Source organism: Plectrocnemia conspersa, unplaced genomic scaffold (genome assembly GCF_051122295.1).
Source record: "Plectrocnemia conspersa isolate PC_06_02 unplaced genomic scaffold, ASM5112229v1 ptg000001l, whole genome shotgun sequence".
NCBI lineage: Eukaryota > Metazoa > Arthropoda > Insecta > Trichoptera > Polycentropodidae > Plectrocnemia > Plectrocnemia conspersa.
The window spans coordinates 10,994,097-11,015,000 of NW_028277165.1; the positions used below are offsets into that span (position 1 = coordinate 10,994,097).

General features: G+C 32.5%; 3 protein-coding genes across 3 annotated transcripts in view; 1 reads left to right on the forward strand and 2 right to left on the reverse strand.

Annotated features, from left to right (window-relative positions):
- The first annotated feature begins 893 nt into the window (after window positions 1–893).
- Window positions 894–4,540, forward strand: LOC148238844 (uncharacterized). Its single transcript, XM_088192757.1, has 5 exons — window positions 894–1,159; window positions 1,309–1,740; window positions 1,806–1,901; window positions 1,966–2,065; window positions 2,141–4,540. The coding sequence occupies exons 1-5, from the start codon at window positions 986–988 to the stop codon at window positions 2,200–2,202; spliced, it is 864 nt and encodes a 287-aa protein (XP_088048883.1). The 5' UTR covers window positions 894–985; the 3' UTR covers window positions 2,203–4,540.
- On the reverse strand, window positions 4,481–6,945 carry LOC148238845 (uncharacterized). The gene is made up of 4 exons (XM_088192768.1): window positions 6,683–6,945; window positions 6,375–6,625; window positions 5,082–5,236; window positions 4,481–5,014 (listed from the first exon to the last, which is right to left on the reverse strand). Exons 1-4 carry the CDS (start codon window positions 6,812–6,814, stop codon window positions 4,794–4,796), a joined length of 759 nt encoding a protein of 252 aa, XP_088048894.1. The 5' UTR covers window positions 6,815–6,945; the 3' UTR covers window positions 4,481–4,793.
- LOC148238846 (uncharacterized) overlaps window positions 6,876–20,904 on the reverse strand; it is an 18,825-nt gene continuing 4,796 nt past the window's right edge. Inside the window, exons 2-5 of the mRNA XM_088192446.1 lie at window positions 15,128–15,569; window positions 10,569–10,692; window positions 10,360–10,508; window positions 6,876–8,916 (exon numbers count right to left, since the gene is read on the reverse strand). Coding sequence (XP_088048572.1) covers window positions 7,023–8,916; window positions 10,360–10,508; window positions 10,569–10,692; window positions 15,128–15,569 — 2,609 coding nt within the window. The 3' untranslated portion in view covers window positions 6,876–7,022. The remainder of the gene's footprint in view (window positions 8,917–10,359; window positions 10,509–10,568; window positions 10,693–15,127; window positions 15,570–20,904) is intronic.

Sequence of the window (20,904 nt, forward strand, 5' to 3'; positions counted from 1 at the left end):
TTTTGCTAGTAGAAATATATAGCTACTAGTGAAAATGTATTTGGACATAATTAGTGAAAATTTATTTAAATTAAAATAAGACCAGCGTAACTTAATAGGTTATCCCAATGCGTCACGATGGTCAAAAATAATCCATAATAATATTTTAATACACAAAAAATACAATTAAAATAATTAACAAAAAAATTATAAAATATTAAAATATAACTTTACTTGACTGTAACATTTATACATCGTATGTAAATAAATAACGAAAAGTATGTTAATGTATACATATGGAAAAGTTTAAATCATAATTTTACAATTATAAAAATGATATTTTCACTTGTAAAAATATATGTACCGGTGAAAATGTATTTTAATATTATTTCACTGAAATGACATATTTTAAAAAATATTTTCTGGATACCGTTTTTTTAGATTTTCTTTGAGGGATTACCAAAAAAAATTCCTAGTTTAGAATAGGGGAAGTCATTTCAGTTTTTCTTAATATTTAAATTTCATAGTATTTAATTAATGACATGATTTTTTGTAGCTAAATTTTAATGCCCTTACCTGCCTCTAAATGACGTATCTTTTTTAGATTTTAGAGAATTTCAATTTTGTCTCTGCATTTTTGATAAAAGCTTTCACTGAAACACTGAATTAAAATAATATTGTTTTGGTACTGATTATTTATTCTTTCTTCGAATTAAAATTTTGTATTTGTGCACTTTGAATATTTGTAAGACTCCTTGTAATATTTTCATCTATTATAGCACAATTTGATACAGTTAATAAGATAATGACGAATAAATAGAATAGATTAGAAAAAGGTTATGGTCGGCATTCGGCGCGTTAAGAGTCGTGCGCGTGTCCCACGTCGCGCCGCGTCACCAGCGCTGGCCGGTCGCGAGTCAGTCGGCGCTCGTTCCCGTCGCTTGTCGTCTGTCGTCCGTCGCCCGTCGCCGTCGGCGCTTCGCTCCAGATCCGACTCGACTCAGTCATGGACACCGTACCGCTGAGCTCCCTGCTCCTACCCGCGGCCGTCGTGGCGATGGTGGCGGCGGCGGCGCTGCTCGTCGCATATGTGGGGCTGCGGCCCCAGGCGATCGCCGTCCCCGCCGCGGCTCCGCCCTCCCCGGACGAGCGCCGCAAGAAGAAGAAGTCCAAGGACAAGGTGAGAGCGCGGTCGTGTCCCGATTTGCCTATTTATAGCCGCTACAACAGGTGGCACGGCAAATGGCATATGCTTTCACTTCTTCAATCTGTTCAATTTATTATTATGCAATCAGTTTATTTGAATGGAAGTGAATTTGGATGTTACAGAAATCTCCTTCAAACGGTCAAGTCACTCACGAATCCGAAGTCAAATCGAAAAAAACCGTCGAACCCAAAAAGTCGCCCGCTAAAGAAAAGCCCAAAGAAGTAAAGGCGGAAAAGAAACCTAAGGAGAAACCCGAAGCCAAAAAGGCAAAAGAGCCCAGGGAAAAGACGAAGAAAGAAGTGGTCGAGAAGCCCGCCGACTACGACGAAGGCGACTGGGAGAAGGTCCCGTCCAAGAGCGACAAGAAGAATCGCAAGAAGGACGACGATAAGAAAGAGAGCCCAGTCAAAGAAAACAAAAAGAGAAACAACAAGCAACAGGAAAAGAAAGAAATCCTAGTTCCCGATTACAAGAATGCCTCTCCGGAGAAATCGGGCGATATTTTAAAAGTTCTCAAGGAACTAATGCCCGAGAAGCAACACTACTTCGAAGAGGTATATATATAAAGTTCAATACGTATACTTCATACTTCTTTTTAATAAACTTGGGAATATTTTAGATTGAAAAGCGCGAAAGATCTGCAACTCCGGTGAAGACCGAAGAGACTCCTACGAGCTCCGCTCCGGCCACACCGGACATGAAGAAGAAAGAAGAGGTATTGTGCTATCTATTATATTATTGCAGTGTGAGATGGTCGATTTAATTTAATTATTTCTTAGCCGGAACCTGTAGCCGAAAAGAAGGGAAAGAAAAAGCAGGCATCTGATGACTTTGAGATTCCACCCGTAAACGCCGAAGCCGATGTCGAGGAATCTGCAGGTTGGATTATATGAATATAATTTTACAAAAGTAAATATAATTTTACAATTATTGAGTTATTATTTTGCTGTTTAGATAACTGGACCGACGCCAAGGCTCCCAAGAAGGGAAAGAAGAAGGTGCGCAAAGACCAGTGAATTGCAGCCGCCGACGGCTAGAATATTCTCAATACAACAGGTCAACGCAACTCACGAGTCAAGTCGAAACACCTGCGCTAACAAACCACAAACCAGTCAAAGTGCATTCCACTTTAATCGTTATTATTCTGGCACTAGAATTGAAATTTTTATTTATATTTTACTTTATATATGTATATTATGATTTGTTGTTTAGTTGACGCCCGATATGTAGAAATATGCATTATTTATTTATTTATTGTTTATGTAATTTTATAACACGATCTTAATAGCTCCCGGTTCAATTGCGCTTAGATGAGGTTTTTATTGATTTTATTCTTGCATATTTCATTGATTCATTTGACTTATTTACATATGTACAATCTTTGCTTATTGTATTTTAAACGCAATCGGTAGAAGCGTTGTAGATTGCAATGTGCCAAAATGACCTGTCTTGCCAATTCGAAAGCGCCCGATCGACCCCGGCCAAGTTCGAGGTCGCAACAGCAATAACGTTCAAGATATCGAACGGATTACGTCCGAATGGATCAATGAAGTATATAAAGAAGCCTTAAAAGACACTTTATTATATTATCGTGTAAGGATAGTCTTAAATGTTAAATTCTTATATTTTTTTTATACCGTAGTCTCATAGGACTGGCATTTTTTAGTTGATTTTAAAACATGACAACATTTTTAGCAATCGAGTGCCTATCGTGTGTCGAAATGTGTACTTAGAAAATTTGGATCCGCTTCTATGTGAAATTATATAATGTAGATATACGGATGTGTGCGTTTTGACTGCAGTCGAGCAGTGATGTCGAGTACCTCAAATTGTTATCGAATAAGTGAGAATTAGACAATTTTTAATGTTACGATGACTACCTGATATCCATCGATCGTTAATGTAAATAATATAAACGCTTATCTAATCTCATCGGGGCAATAAGATCACGAGTACAATGAACGTGTCCGTTTTTATAAACAAAACGGAGCGTCCCAATTAATAATACGATATTTATTACAGTGTGTATATTCTTATAAATATACGTCGAGTTAAAAAAAGATACATTTTATCGAACATAAATGAATAATATATTTTTGTGAAGTGATCTATTGTAGAATAGGCGGTAGTCTTCCTTTATTTTCTGACGTTCGGAAGAGACCGTAATTATTATAAATATGACTTTTTTCCCTTACAAATTCATATATATATATATATATATATGTTATAAAATTGGCTTTCTACTTTGTTACTCTAAGCAATATTGTCGATTGTGTTCTATTTGAAATTCATTTGTATATATCGAGAGAGTTTCTTCATTTTTTTTATTTCAATTTGTTGCCTGTTGTTTAATTTTTACATTGTGATTATAATTGTTATTTAGATATAAATATGTAAAACTTAAGATAGTGTTAAAATTAATGCAATTTCTTTTGCAATATTAAACGCGAATTAATCGTTTGCGGTTTGGTATGCGAAAGTTTCAAGTATCCATATTTAGTCGACGAATACTCTTTTTTCTTTACGAATTAAACATGAAAGTGTGCTCGTATATTGGTTGTGTGAATTATTTTTTTTAATACGTACCTCCACTTTATATTGTAAATATTGTGTAAATATACCTAGTCCGTGGTGGCGGTATATTTTTGAAATATGTTTCAAAACTATTTTATTTTCTCAATCGGTGTCAATATGTTGATTGTGTCGACGTTTTTATACTTTAACTTCTTTTGTGTGTGATTTTTAAGTTTTGAAATTATGAACCTTGTTTTGAAAGAATGTTATTTATTGTAATCGGTTGTGTTTACGCAGCCGATTTAGACTGATGCAAGAATTCGCAAAAGCAGGAATATAAATTTTATATAAACGTATATATCAAAAATACCTGAGTAATGTTCGTATTAGTTGCTAGCTGAGTACTTTAATCGTCGAGTCATTTTAACTTAATCTTACGTTCGAAAGTTATTCACAATTGATTATCCACGAGCGGATCGAGCGAGTGCTCTTGTACTTATTTTGATTTAAAATTAAATTTATTATATTGTATAGTTTCGGTACCTTTCAAAGCGATATTAATAATCACACCTATGCCTTAATAGTTCCGTTGACTCGTCACGCGCCAAATGTGGATAATCAACGTTGTGAGCGGAAGCTCTCGTCAATGTTCCTCTTATGTTGTTTTTATTTATAGTAGCAATTTTTCCGTTCATGCAGAGTTAAATATATATATGTCTTTCAATTGATATATAAAGTGTATATCAGTTAGGGACCATCTCACAATAAAGGTTCATGAAAATGATTTATAAATGTTTTATTTTTGCTTAATAAACAATACAAAAATTGAGATATTAAAAATTGTCTTAATTCTGCACCTATCTTCCTCTTCGTATAAATATTAAGTTGATCTCAGTCATATACTATGAAATATTATATAAATTATTACTTTACGTAAACGTTGTGACTAAAGAATGTTTAAATATTTGATATGAGCGCTATTCGTATAATCGCACATCTGTTTAAATAGATAAAAATCGATGGAATCTCATATTATCACGTACTTAAAATAACAAGAAAAATGCCTTTTGTGCATAAGCTAACGAGTTTCAAATTAGATTTCAGTGTCGCTTTTGGCACCGGATGACTTTCCCTTCGGTTTGCTCGTCTGTTTGGCACCGGCGCTCTTGCTTCTGGTCCTCCTCCTTCCTCTGCGCTTGATCCTTCTTAGTTTGCCACCGTCTTGGTTGTTGGTCGTAGACTTCATCACTTTCCGTTCGGGTTCGACCTGAACCCTAGCTAGACTATCGTAGTTGTTGACGATGCAAAGTTTACCTACAATCAGAAATATATTGTATTCAAATATAATATAAAAATCTTATATTCGCATAGATATTTTTACCATCACAAAATTCTTCACCACATTCCGAACAAGAAACGACCCTCGTTTCGATCACCCCGGACCTGTTCTTGGTCTTCCTGACTGCTGTATTCATAACGGCTTCTCTCTTGTCTCTGTTTTGAGTTCTCAGTTCAGATTTACCCAATTCTACTAACCTATAAGAAAACATTTATTATATGAATCATTCTCATTCGTTAATACATAGTTTTGGGCTACTGTCCTTCTGTACGTTATGCAAATCAAGGCATGTATGTACAATATTGACATCGAGACGCTTTTAGGTAGATTTATTAAGAAAAATATTAATTACAAAGGGACTCATGACTAATCTCTATATACATATAAGAGGACACGATAACTTCCATGGTTTTACTCATATCGACTTTTCCTAACAATAGATCTTGTGTATGTACATATATCTAGGCTAAATTCGCTAGTCAGCCTGATCCGCCATTTTGTTTAAAAAATTTAACATGTTTTTGTTATTTATGTGGTATATAATGGTTTTGCGCCCTCCTATTGACCAAAATTCGGTTTGAATATACTTTAACCAATACTCTCATAGCAAGGGTGCGTAGTAATATCGATAAGGATGGCTATCATATTTATAAAACATAATCTAATATCCAAGTGCAAACAAACTATGAAGCAATATGGGAAATGCGACGTCTGTCTGTACTACTTCCTCCGCTTATTTTCCGCTGAGAGATGAGTTGGTTTAAGTTGTATTTTGGACTTAATGAAAGTTCTAAAACTATAATTAATTAATGACACGCATTTTTCTGGCCAAATTCAATGGGGGGGGGATGCCCCCCCTCAAAAAATGACGTCCATGTGCAAAACATACTAAACATTCAACGTTACCAATTAAGGTACTATAATAAATCTATTTCCACTCCCAAAAACTATGCGAGTGTATAACTACCATAACATGTATAAGCCCATAGATAGATTATATCAGACACTTCCATTCGAAATACACTTTTGTCGGAAACTATTATTAAGAGATTTTCCATCAGAACCCGCGCTAAATGAAGCTCTGCCGAGAATTAAAAGGCTGAGGAAGCGGCCGCTTCCCACTTCACGTCTACACTGATCCAGCTACAAAGTCCGAAATCCTTTGAAAACAATCTTTGGATACGACTGGATTCTACGAAACGTAGATAATGCTACGAGAACATCGCGTTTCTATAATAATTAAACAAATTGTACTTGATACAAAAATAGGAAAAATCCATGAGCAAATAATTACGAATAATACGTAATGGCTGAATAGCTTGACAATAAACATACCTGCTGAAGAACTCTTCATCCAACTTCGCCTTTGGCCTCAACGAAGTAAGCATCTTCCAATCGATCGACACAGAATACAAATCTTCCAACTTCAAAGACTGCATCTCAACAGGTATCGGATCCATAAAGGTAAACTGTCTCGCCTCGTATCCCTTCGTACCCAACTTTTCATACAACCTGAACTCTTTCTTTGATATCTTAAACTTTTGATCTTCAATCCCATCTTTGACTGTTACATCTTCAGGACGAACCTTTTAGAACCGTATATGATATAATCCATCGTTTAAATAGTCAGCCATTCGTCTTACCTTCTCTTGCTTGACTTTAAAATCGGGCACTTTTTCAAAAGTCCTTCTGAATTCTTCCTGAGAGTTTATGGTGGTTTGTGATAAATCTAGCACTGGCGCTACTTCCTTCTTCTTCCCGAATAGGTCATCCATGATAGAGCGCGTGCGAATCGCAGCACTTTCTTAGAAACACTGTCGTTCTAATAATATACTAGGAAGGTTCCACTCCCTCGGATCAATAGCGAATTGATCAAACAATTTCCCCCAATGCGTCACCATGAACGAAAAAGCGTAACGATCTGAATTTTATGACTATTAGGTGCAACAATTAAAAACTACTCAATATGGCGGCGCTTCTAACCTATTCCATTTCTAAATCCACTTCGTTTTTAGGACTCGGAGATCGGCGATTGTTATCATATTTTCCCCAAATCTGCTGCTGTTTTTTCAGACTGTCTCTAAGAGATCTCAGCTGATCTAAAATAATAGGCTGATTCGATTCTTCGTCTTTATAATAGTTCGAATGATCTCTTTTCGCTATATTTAGACTATCGACATATTTTTTCCTATTTTCTAACTTGTCTTTTATATTTATATCTTCCTCGTACTTGCTCTTTGGCTCTGATAATATATTATCTTGCCACAATTTGGGATTGCCATACTTATCGTTCATGAATTTTGTAGATAAAGACATTCCTCTCTGAATCGGCGGTTTCTTTTCAGTATAAACTCTTTTTTGGTTATGATACGGTAACTTCTCTCCAATATGAACGATTCCCGATTGATCGCATTCCAATGGCAATATTTGCGTAGTTTCTACAGTCATATTTCCAGAATATAAACTTTTATCTGGTTTTATTTCCTTTTTCCTCCAATGATAATCACTCAGGCTAACTCTAGTCTTTTCGCCGCTTTTCTTAGCTGGACTTGGAGATCTATTATCGTCGCTAGAGTGAGAAGTATACTGTTTATCTTGTGTTCTCTTGCGCTGGCGAAGCTTTCTTTTTTGAGTATAAAATATGTCTTTTTCACTCTGCTTCTTATACTGAGTCGGCGGTTTATTCACGCCCCATTTCGGTCTACTTTCCAAATCTTTATTCAGAGCCCTCTCTTCCGAATTGAGTCTCTTTTCTTTCTTAAGCGTTGAAGAGTTTAACTTTTCTTCAGGCGTGTTCTGCTCTAAAGTTTCTAAATCATCTAATTTGGACTTTCTAGCAGATTTGTCGCTATCAATACCGATACTTTTCAACGACACTGTTTCCAAATCAGTTTGAGTACTAGCGTCTCTATAATTTGGATTTCTATACTTTGAAGGCGTCAATAGCTTGTTTCCTCTGTCTTTTGCGTTATCGTCAGTTTCAATTTGAGTCTGATAATTCATCTTTTGCTGATTAGGATCTACTGTATATAAAGCTTGCATGCTAATCGGTTGATGTATACAAGGGTACACGTTTGATATGTTCTGAGGTACAAGGAACGCCATCTGCACTGCATTATTATTAGAAAAATTGATCGGAGTGAACATATCTTGAGACAATGGAATCTGTACTAAGCTCAGAGGCACATCTGGCATCATATTCATTGTTTGTCCATTGTGAACTATGGCACTAATACTATCAGATGGATTCTGTCTGGGCGTCTCCAACTTTTTAGGTACATCTCCATACGGGATATCGCTAGATATGTTATCATATCTAGCAGATTGAGGGTTTGACATCATACTTGCATCAGATGGAACTTGACAATACATTTTACCGTCTTTTTTGAAAGTTTGTTCTAAATAAACGTTCTGTATCAACTTTGATTCTGTGTTTCTAGCATTCTCACTTTTGGGAGTGCGCTCCGAATACCTTTCGAAATAATCTGCTTCCGAGTTGAGACTCATCGCGTCGAAATTTTCTCTCAACTTTCTATTTTTTTTGTTTTCTTTTTCGGTTTTCGCTTGTTGTTCAGCGCGCTCCAACGCTAGTCTCAAAGCTTCGGCTCTCTTCTGTTCCCTTTTTTGTTTTTCTTCAATAATTCGCCTTTCATCGTCCAACCTCTGCCTCTCCAACTCCTGCTGTCTTCTAAAGCGCTCTTCTTCTTCCCTTTCCTCTCTTATTCTCTTCTCTTTTTCTTCTTTCTTCTGTCTCTCCCTGTCTTCTAATTGTTGCACTATAGCCGCTTGCAATTCCAAAGCTTTCAATCTTCTATATTCTCGTTCAGCTTTTATATTTGGTTCTATCGGTACATTTTGCCCCAAGAGGTAAGTGTTTCTGAAATAATGAGCTAATTATTACTTGCTTCTTATTAATTCATAATATGAGATCAGTCAGAAAATTTATAATTATATAAATTAAAATACAAGTGACCAGTTTATGATTAGAAAAAAACAATTACGGTGCAAAAAATGTTTAAGCGCACCGGAGATGTACACTCAGTGTACATGTAAAAACTGGTGATTTAAATTTGGGGAAAACAATAATTATTACCACACACATATATTTTCATCATCAAACTGATACAATTTACAATTCTCAATGAAATATATTTTAAGGAACATTTTAATAAGAATTTTGACTAACGAATATTTTTATTAATATCATTATTAAATAGAAAAAACACTAATTATTTGATATTAAAACCTTGAGGAAATCCTGGCGTAGCAATGTATTCAGACGATTTGTGTGACCAGCATTGAACATATTTACGATTTAAATAAATAAATAATTTCATATGAAAACCAAAACCCTTTACTTTTAAAAAAGGCATGACAAGCGTTATCAAAAGCCTTTTCAAAATCATAGTGGTAGACATCTATTTGATTGCATCGAGATTTTTCGTTACAAAATTTCTGTTGATCGAACAAGTACTATTCGATGTGTTTGAAGTATACTTATAAAGGTATGGTGTTGATAAAGTCAACACTGGTCTATAATTCTCTATCATGTATTTGTTGCCCTTTAATGTATGGGAGTCACTTTTGTAATTTTCCATACTAAGGAAAATATTTGTTTTAAATGAAAGTTTGAAAACAAGCAATAGGTATTGCATAGTTTAAAGTTCACCAGCTGGAATGAAATCAGGACCAGTTGATTTTGCCTTCGATTTTCCAAAATCATACTGAAGGTCAGAAATTGTGAAACTATCACTCGATAAACATCCTGGTGAATAAATCTTCGAGTCGTTATAAAATTATATTAAATGCACTGGAAATCGCAAGTATTCCGTATAAATGAACTGATACCAGATTGTGGTAACATAATATTTATTTTTGTTACTTCCGATGACTGCTTATATATTGTAATTATCTAATTTAATATGTAATTGTATTTTGAGGAAATATTTAAAATATGAATGTTTTATTGGACATATTTATATAGATGCTCAAGTATCAAGATGACACGTACACTCGGTGTACATCACAGTAAAAAAAAGTTTATTACGTTCAAAATATAAATTTAAAAAATACTTGATATTTCATTAAAAAAATCGTCTATTTATATTAAAGACTATATATCATGTCTAGGTGATAACACTTAATCAGTTTATACAATATTTGATAAATATTTAAGTGCTTAAATGAAAATCAAACTAGATCGTATTGCTCCAATAATAAATACAAACGTAGCTCATACTTTATATTATATTATCAGAACCAAATCAAACTATAAATATGAATTTATGGACTGACCTAATACACTACAAAATAGACATACTTCTCTTGTGCTTCTGACATATTTTTAAATTCCGTGTCAGCCCCTGATGAGTGACTGCTTTGTTGATCAATGACGAGAATTTGCGAATCACCATTATCGATCATGTTTAAGCTGCGTTCCACCCACGAAGGAGTTCCTTTTGAATGAACCTTAAAATGAGGTCAATGTTTGAACTGGTTATTATTTCAATACTATCGATATAAATATACCTGTGGTAGTCTAGAGTCTGCATCTTGAGGTTCCCAAAGACGACCGGCAGCTACTCCTCTGTCTCCCCAGCGAGGACGCTGTTCTTCTTTGGTCCAGCGCTTTATGCGTTCCTCCTCTTGTGTCCTTCTCGAAATAAATTTATCAATTGGTTGGGTGTCATTTTTTAACAGCATCTAAGTGAGTTTGCTTGAGAACGTTCAAGAACGTCCGATGATGTGAAATGCGGGGTGCTGACTGGTCTGCCATCACCCCCTAGCCGCGTTATGCTAAGCGCTGCCCCTTTTACCTAAAAGTGTACCAATACCGAGGTGGCCAGTGTCGTTCGCGTGATGGAAATCGCTAAAGAAAATCTTCGAACGGAAATTTTTAGATTTGGGCCACGTTTAATTGGCACACATGTTACGTAAATGGCTTCCGTGTACATATAGCTGTGTCGGACGTGTCGAGTTTCGCGTCTTTGTTTTAACGACATACATTTTTTATCAGAGAAGATACATATGATAAAACACATTGATTGTTCTAAGAATGTATTACTATCCGCGCACATTAACTACTAAAATTACCACCACAATTACATTACATTAACTAAATTATTTTCGCTAATGTCAGGGGGGGGAGTTAGCTGCTGAAGATGGTATTTCAGGCAAATCTATCAGAAATAGGGATTTTATTCGCGAATCCATCGATCAAATGGAACATACACTACCGGTGAATCAGTCGGATACCATGAAATTAATTTTAAAAGAGCTTAAGTGAATTTTGAAGCGAAAAATCATTACATAATATATTGAAGTGCCACTCAACGTTTGCATGAATGAATACAATTTACCATATTTTTAGTAAAATTGACCGAGAGAAAAGACTTTCATCAGTAGATATATATTTCTACTGACGAAAATATAATTTAACTGTAGGCGCAAGTGTAATTATTCTGGTCTTAAATGTCTATGAAACTCAATTTGACAGATACAAAAGGTCCATTTGCTGTTCAAACCAAAATCTAACCTACACGAGTTAACCAAACCCAACTTGAATATAATGAAAGCTCTTAAACTAATTATAATTTAAAAACAAAATAGGAACAGAAAAATAAGTACAGACAGACGTCACATTTCGCATATTGCTTCATAGTTTTAAAAATATGATAGTTATCCTTACCGGTATTATTACAGACTTTTGATATGAAAGCATTAGTCAAAGTATATTCAAATCGAATTGTGGTCAATAGGAGGGCGCAAAAACAATTATCACTTCTCAGAAGTCAAAAATTCACGTCAAAAGCAATAAAATCGTGTCGGCGCTGTCGCAGTGGGAACGCTCGGTAACGAGCGTTCCCACTGCGACAGCGCCGACACGATTTTATTGCTTTTGACGTGGATTTTTGACTTCTGAGAAGGGATAATTGTTTTTTGCGCTCTCCTATTGGTCAAAATTCGGTTTAGATATGCTTCATTCGATTATTATTTATTGTAAGTCATAATATTGTTATAAAAAATCTTAGATGCTGACGGCACGATTTAATTGTTTTTGACGTGAATGTTCTACCTTGAATTTGGCAATTAATAAAATACTATAATTTCTTATGAAATCGAAATAATAAAAAAAACGAACATGGACTGGCTAACATTTGCCCTCCCCCCCCCCCCTCCTAGAAAAAACTGAATTATCGTCCCTGGTTATTGTTGTTTATTATTGAAAAAATGCTGTAAATTATATTCGTAAATGTTACTCGTTGTATAATAATAATTATAAGTATATCAAATCATTTACAATTACTTAAAAACAATCTTAGATTCTTAACCTTTCGCCTGTCAAGTGGAAAGTAGATGCAGAATACAATATAGCATAAACGGTTTTGTGAAATTTTCCTTTTCAATAATAAAGTGATGTTACAAATGGTATATAAAAGTATAAATAGACAATTATGTATAGCATTTTCATGCGATTATAGAAAGCCTGAAATATTATTTTCCCCGTATATATTTTGGACTTAGCAATGTAAATGAGGTTGTAGATTTCGATTGTACTAAATTGATATTGCGTGCTATTTGGTTATCAAAAACAGCAAAATCTTTTCGGACGTTATAATTATATCAACCAATTTGAAGCTATCTAATCAATCTATCAAAACATAGGATCGTTTGACAGCGACATTAATTTTATTATTTTACTTTTACTAATAAATATTTATTAGTATGAGCGATATTTTAATTGTTTATTGACTCAAAGTATACTTAGCATAATCTCTAAAATATATATTTATTTATTATTATTATATATAAAACAACATTATTTGTTGATATATGTACTACATATATTACTAGAGCATGGAATAAAAATCATTTATTATTTATTCATTAACAATAAATTGTATATTTTTGGAATAATATATAAGCACTAATTATTTTATAGCGTTTAAATTCAATATTTTTCTAAACTTTAATTTCACATTACTGACGAATAAAAGCGGAAAGAGGGGTAATTACATATCTCCTGAAAGTATTAAGTTACTTAACAAAAATTGTTATATGCGGTAATTATTTATTATGTCCTAGACCAGATTTAAATAATATTCCGTCGTCTGCCTAAATCTAAACTAACATATTTTTATAATATTGTATAAATAGTTTTTTTAAAATGAAGTCAATGGGTTTGAATCCTATATGAACACTCATTTTAAATTTCTATCGTGATTAAAAGATCGGAATTATTAATTATTTTGTAATTATAATTCCGATCGATTATCACAGATCACGTTTTCCTATATTTGCCTAATCTCACAGAGGAATATCTTGATGGCTCATTAAAATCCAACTGGACAGTGCATGTGATTTATAAATTCTCAAATATTGAGATAAATTTGATTCATGTGTGTATATAATATACAAAAATATAACTGTAGCGTATCGGTCTATGGAGAGCCCAATTTTACCATTTATTATTTCGCTTTTAATATAAATAACTTTTAAGTATAATAAATAACTTAAAAATTAAAAAAAAAAACAGATATTCACATGACAAAATTTTGCGTCAAACGTTTTGTTACCTCGGCAGATTTCAGCAATAACAATGATATACAAACATTTTTTTCCATAAAGAAGAGAATAAAAATTGTAAATTACTCCGTAAAAGATTTTTTAGCTTAATTTTTATGTAATATTAAACACAAAAAACGTAATTTCATTTTCAACGTCGAAAAAGATAATAATTTCGTAAAATAAATACTAAGAACAATTTATTTTTGTAGTTAAAATACTTAAATTTAACTTTTCATAATAAAATCCTAATTACAAAACTTGATTTATTATTCTTATATTTTACAATATAATAAGTAAGAAAACGTACTTTTTTAGTTTTTTAGTATGATTTTTTGTTTCGAAAATCTTTTGAAAGGGAACTTTTGTAATTTTATATCAGTTTTAAGTTATTTTAAAATGTGGTAGAAAAATCTGTCTATAATTTACAATACTTAACCCATCAGTTAGTTTGCGTACAAATAATAAGCATATTTATATATATATATTTAATGGTCAAGTTAAATTTTTACTTAATGATCAAGATATTTTATTTTTATTACAGAAAAAGTGCAGAATTTTCGTTCAATAATTTGTCAATACTTAAAAATACTCAACCCATCGGTTTTGTTCCACATTTAGTGAAATTTAAAGCGATAAATGCACTTTATCATTACATAATATGTTCCACTCAACTTTTGCATGAATAAATAAAATTTACCATATTTTTGGTAAAATAGAGTTCATTAAAATATAACGTTAAATATATCATTAATTTATTTTCCTTGCTATGTAAATATTTTTTTTAGTATCTAGAACATTATTTATTTTTTACATCTAGTAAAACGGATTTAAGATATTTTTCTTAGTCTTTGATCTTAAGAGCTGCATACTATTTTTTATTGAATCTCCAATTTTTTAAATTATATTTTGTTTTCGGTATGTCGCGAATTCTGAAAAGAGCTTTGGTGTGCTATATGTAAGAAAATATTTCGGTGCACTGGTATAGAGCAGGAGTGTAATATATGATCTGCAGGTCACAAGGTTGCCTACGCCCCCATGAACAATAAACGCAAACTCTAGTAAATTTCTACATTTCCGGAAAAAATGCTCAATAAAACCGAGATCATTATAAATAACTCTTCGCGCTGCATGCGATCAAATATTTTAGTACGCCATACAATTCAAAATTGTAATCCAAACCCATTTCTTAAAATGTTTAGGACACTATTATAGATAATATATTTAACGTTGAATTTTTTTGAGTACGTTTTATTAATAAAATATATAGAGTAAAGAAAATTTAGGCGGCTGACGGAATATATTATTAAGGGGCGGAATAGGTTCGTGACCGATTTCCGGGGTCTAATAAATCACTACTAAATCAATGGCGAACCTATTTTTATTCGTTTACCATGCTTTTTATAATATTCCGTCAACCATCTAGATTCATTTATTAAATTATTAAAAGCTTTGGAAAACTAAAATACTTCTTTGAAGAATAATAAAAAAAATCAATACATAGTATATAAATATTGTATTACCTTGTATTTTGATGCCAAGCTGGTAACGGTTTCCTATTCCTCGGTTCATCATTCGCAAAAACATGATCCGATCTACTGTTGCTGTTCCTCGTCTTGTCAATCTTCCAAGATTCAGGCGAAGATTGAGGCACAGTATCGCTAGCGTATCCAGAAGTTTCTCCCTCGCCTTCTTCGTATCCATGTTTCGATTTAGTCTTATTCAAGAATTTCATCGCTGAACTATCGTGGTGTTCCACATTTTCGTGATCTTCTTGTTGATAATTTAATATCGGCGGTAGAGACGGACTTCTCTGTCTTCTGGGTAGTAAGTTTTGCTGCGCTGTCGGTGGACAAGTGTCCCTGATGTCAAGGGTAGATCCGAATCTGTTTCTTGTATGCTGGTGGCTGAAACTGTAAGCCGGCGGTGGCAACCCCCAAGGATAGCACATGTTCTCCATCTCGGCTGAAATCAAAGCAAAACTTTCTTTGATGGCAATCGCTCAATGTCACCGCAATGTGGACATGAAAGCATTCGTGACTAGATTAGATCTGCGAGTGGTGAGTGTGTTATTGAACGGTCTGTATTACTCCACAAATGATTTGCTGTACTGCAATAAAATATAACGAAGAAAAGAAAAATAAGTTGCTCATTATTATCTATTATGGCAATTCGATTTTACTATACAACTGGACAGATAAATGATAAATAGTTACACTTTTCAACAAATAGCCTAAAATGTGGAGAAAGATGATGCAAAATTGCAGATACCAGATAAAGAAGTAAACGTCGCTAAATAGTATACATTTTTAATTTCATGACAATTTATTTTAATATGAATAATATATTAAATCATGGACAGCAGTTCCTGTTACTACGATATTTCATTTGCAATTATAATTGCATTAACAAGCATTAAATAATAATAAATTTAGATAATCTATAAAGGAAGTTTGTTAACTACTGTATTTAAATGTGCTGTGCAAATATTACATTCAATTCAAAATTCACAGTCAGTGGAGCTCAATATCAATCTGTAACTTACCTCGCAAGTCAAGAAACGTATTAGGTTGTATTAAATTAAATGACTGATTTTTTACTCAGTGATTAGAACAAGACATTTTTCACTTGTGTCACGAGAACTGCTGTGTTTTATTTTTTTTTTATTTGCGCTCCTATGCAATATAATGTCGATTAAAAAGTATACTATTTTTGTACGAATTTAAACTGAAACTCAATGCGGCGCAGGCCATGAGAAATATCAATTTGCGATTTGATGAAGGTACTATTAGACAGAGAACTGTGATGCGTCTGTACCAAAAATTTCGTACTGGCAATATTAACCATGAAAATGAGTCCCGTGAAAAACATTCATATGATTAAGTAACATTGTTGAAATATAAATTAATAAGCTGGTCGGACACTTGCAATAGATTTACAGTTTTCCCACGCTACCGTTTCACGACATTTGGATGCCATATTAAAGATAAAAAATATTTTTGGGTACCGCACGAACTAAGCGAAAGGCAAAAACAGCAACGTTTTTAGGTATGTTATTCGTGATTCGGTTATTATTCTTATTGATTATTTTTTTTCTGATGAAAAAATAACTTTGCTGTCTAAACATTATCTTAATCTCTTTTGTTTAACGTTGAAAATCCATTTCTCATCGCAGGTAATGACCATCTTCAAGAATGGTTCTCTACTGTTTCTGAGAAGTAACGAAAAACGGTGCTCGGATTTTTCAGGACAGAATTATTCCGGACACGAATTTTGCTTGTTACGGGTTATCATAACCCGAAACTATTTTTCAGTAAAATAATATAGGAATACATTTTCATTGATACGTTTTTATCATTGAAAATATAATTTATCTGGTAGGTACTAGATTATTTAAGCTTTTACATATGTAATAATTAATATATTTACACAATGAAAGTTCTAAAACTAATTATAATTTTAGAACTTTTAATAAGTCAAGTCCAAAATACAACTTAAACTAACTAATCTCTCAGCGGAAAATAAGCGGAGGAACGCAAAAACAATTATCACTTCTCAGAAGTAAAAAATTCACGTCAAAAGCAATAAAATCGTGTCGACGCCGTCGCAGTGGGAATGCTAGGTAGCTAGTGTTCCCACGGCGACGGTACGATGTTATTGCTTTACACGTGAATTTTAGACTTCTGATAAGGGATATTTGTGTCCCAATGTGTCCCGATTAAGCGGAATCGACTGTAGTTTGTATGTTTTATAAAGCATTTTCAGACTCTTTTTTTTATCTAAATTCATTATTCACGTGGATGTTTATATATGCATTGCAGAGATTAGATGAAACGCAATTATATAGCACCTGTATAAATGACATATTCAGTATCGAAAAATTGTCGAAAGAACAGTATTGTGCCTATAGATCCCTGGACATTTCAAGGTCCATATGACATCATTCCCAGGACTACAGCTGTTTAAATCATAGTCGATAAGCATGGGAATTACTATTAGATTTTTCGTAGACAATAACAAATCCGTCTGTATCCGACCCGAATCATCACATTGGCCAAAATTTAGAAATTAAGAAGGGTAAGTACCTCTAGCGAATATGATGTACTTGGAGACTACGTGACGCAATAATACTCAGTGGCGTAGCTATGGGGGGGGCGGAGGGGGTGGGCCGCCCGGGCGGCACTTGCTTGGGGGTGGCATATTCGCGATGGGTGTGGTTCTTAACCCTGAATGCACTAAAACATATATTAATCTACGAACAACAAGAGCTTAATATTAACCAATTTATTATTTTAAGAAATACTGAGTTTTTTCCCTAAAAAAATGTATTAGGGGGGCGGCAATTTTAAGGATCGCCCTGGGCGGCACATACCTTAGCTACGCCACTGATAATACTAGAGTAAACACGTATGTATTATACACTTATACAATAATAGCACAAATTGAATGCGTCTACTAATATCTTTTATATGATTTAATTATTTTTGTATATAATATAGTTAAACATTATACAACTCGCTAAAAATGCCGCAACATGAAAAAGCGTCTAAATTATTTTTACATCGTAGTGAAACAAAAAAAATCGATTTTTGTACCATACTCAGTATTAAATACATGCAGATTTATTCGCATACGTAACACTTTCATATATGTACTATTATCGTTAGCCGAAAATTACAACTACGATGTAAAAATCGATGCGTTACGCCACTTTAACTGCCCTTCATTTCTCTTTGTTTGCGGAGTAGAAAAAATAAGCAAAAAAAAATGTAAAATGAATCTAACATTGTGACGCCGGCTTAATAATGGTGGCAATTTGCATCAACTAAAATTCGGTTACTAAAACATTTATTTTTGAGAAACCGAATATTTTTATAAATTCATTTCCACGAATAAATTAGGTCAGTTAAACATTCAAACTTCGAGTTTGTGGTTTTTAAATTTATAAAAGTTACTGGTTTGTATTTTATAAAATATGTTTTAAACATTGAGTTTAGAATGTTTCATTTAAAAAATAACGTTTGTCGTGCTTAATGACATTAGAGAAACGTTAACGTGATTTAACACATTTCACTTCGTTAATTTTGATGATAAATTAATGTTACGGCGACACGACAGCAATAATGGTATAACACATAAACGACAGTTTGATGATATTGCCTTAAATAATTTTTAATGTCAATCCACAATAAAATTTGAATTTATATAACTTTAAGAAAAAATAATTAGACTATAAAATAATTGTTTTGTAAATATTTTTCTCGCTACTACAATTAGTATCTACAATTACGTGCAATATAACTATTTTTAATATTTAATTAATAAATTAATTTTGATTCAAAAGAAATATTGGCAAACGGCCGGGCCAGATGAGCAATAACAAAAGCAGGTACACAGTCAGAAATGCAACTTTTTTTGGAATTTTTATACTCTTACCTTTTTCTTCAAATATTGTGTCTATATAAATTAGTATATGTTTAAATAAAATATAAATTTATATTTTTCATTAAATCTGTCCATTTAAAAAAAAAAATATTGTGATTGTCTCTAAAAATTTAGACTTATAATATTTTTTTACTATCATATACGAATTGTTATTTAATAACCATTCTAAATGATCTCTATAATTTCGATTGAATATAATATCGAATAAGGTATGTAGTCAATGAAGTAAAATTTTTTGATTAAAAATGCGGAAATTTTTAGTAGAACTTTGAAAATCTAGATATATTATCAGGAAATTACAGTTGTTATATAAAAGTAAATTAAATATTTGTATTGATATGTAACACATGAACATGCATAATTCATTAAGCGTCAATAATAATGATCGACGTCCAAAAGTAAATTACATAATTATGATCTAAATTTTGGTTATGAAATTGTATTATAGCAACACATTTTGCGTAACATTTTTTCATCATACGCATGTACGTATACATGGGTATTCATATACAAAACAACAACGCACCGTGAAATATTTAATAAAAATAATTACAACCGTTCCGATAGAGCGAATTGTAACGATTTTCATGCAAATGCGAATGAAATTAATATTTATAAGACCGGTTCCTGTTTACGATCTCTGACTCAGTTTCCATCGTTCGGTGATTTTGATGTTTTTTTTATATTCCATCGATTCGCTATATACATTTTCTTTTTAACGTCAATGTAAAAAACTACAAATTCACCGCAAATGATTCGTATACTTCTTGAAAAAACTATAAATTATTCACAATTCAAAGTTCAACGTGCTGAAAAATGATGACACGAATGTAAACGACGAAAGTTCATTAAACACATTATATTTACTATGTACGTGTAAAATCGATGTTTTACATTTCATATGTCACATGACCTTCTGTACTTTATTATATATAAATATATATATATCTGACAATAATATTAGACAATTCAATTTTATAAATCGTCTGCAAGCATAACCCAAATTTCTCTTTTCGACAATTTCGCTATAAAATTTTCGCGTGACTACTTCTATTTCACTTCAATGCCGAAAATAGACGAAATTTGTTATCATAAAAAAACGTCTTTACACATATATTATATGTATTATAAAGTTTCTTATTTTTATGTATAAAACAGGGCCGAGAGGCAAAAGAGCAATTTATAAACAGTTTTCGAACGAAAGAACCCAATTTGAGTAAACGTTTTGTTTTTACTGCCGCGCCGATATTTTAGGTCGTGAAGAGAAACGCTCTATGTTATTTTTAATTGTACTAGAAATAAAATAATAGATGAGTTTCATTATCAGTTATTCTGTAAGCAAGGTAACGCACTGGTAGACACGAGGTTTACTAACAAAATTAAATACACACACGATTAACGTCACGGTTTCGTACTTTTGTTATTAATAATGTATGATTAAAGGTGAGTTATTTACGATTTTTTTCGATAAGTATACTTATGTATTATATAAAAATATATAGAAAATGTATATTGATTTTAAAATATCATATCTAGTAGTTCTTATATTTTTTTACAACAATTGCTCTAAATTATATAAATTGTGTATTTATTTTTAAAGCAAAATTACAAGTTAATAAAATATAATACATATAAAGATCATTTACTCAGTTATTTGAGGTCGATGTTTCAAGCACTAACAAAAAATTTTAGAATTTTTTAGTTTTTATCAAATTATGTCAATAAAAATTGCTTTTCAATAAATTTCTTCTCATTTAAAATTAATTTTATTGTCTATGCGTTTATGGTTTATGATTGTATTTTATTCATTAAAGAAATATATCATATAAATAGAAAGTAACGATGATGAGATTCG

What these genes read in the sequence shown, in the direction of transcription:
- LOC148238844 (XM_088192757.1), top strand. Translation starts at nt 986, where the DNA reads ATGGACACCGTACCGCTGAGCTCCCTGCTCCTACCCGCGGCCGTCGTG. An exon ending in ACATGAAGAAGAAAGAAGAG is followed by an intron (nt 1,902 to 1,965) that starts GTATTGTGCTAT and finishes ATTATTTCTTAG; the next exon opens with CCGGAACCTGTAGCCGAAAA. An exon ending in CGATGTCGAGGAATCTGCAG is followed by an intron (nt 2,066 to 2,140) that starts GTTGGATTATAT and finishes TTTGCTGTTTAG; the next exon opens with ATAACTGGACCGACGCCAAG.
- LOC148238845 (XM_088192768.1), bottom strand. Translation starts at nt 6,814, where the DNA reads ATGGATGACCTATTCGGGAAGAAGAAGGAAGTAGCGCCAGTGCTAGAT. An exon ending in TTAAAGTCAAGCAAGAGAAG is followed by an intron (nt 6,626 to 6,682) that starts GTAAGACGAATG and finishes CGGTTCTAAAAG; the next exon opens with GTTCGTCCTGAAGATGTAAC. An exon ending in TGGTGAAGAATTTTGTGATG is followed by an intron (nt 5,015 to 5,081) that starts GTAAAAATATCT and finishes TTCTGATTGTAG; the next exon opens with GTAAACTTTGCATCGTCAAC.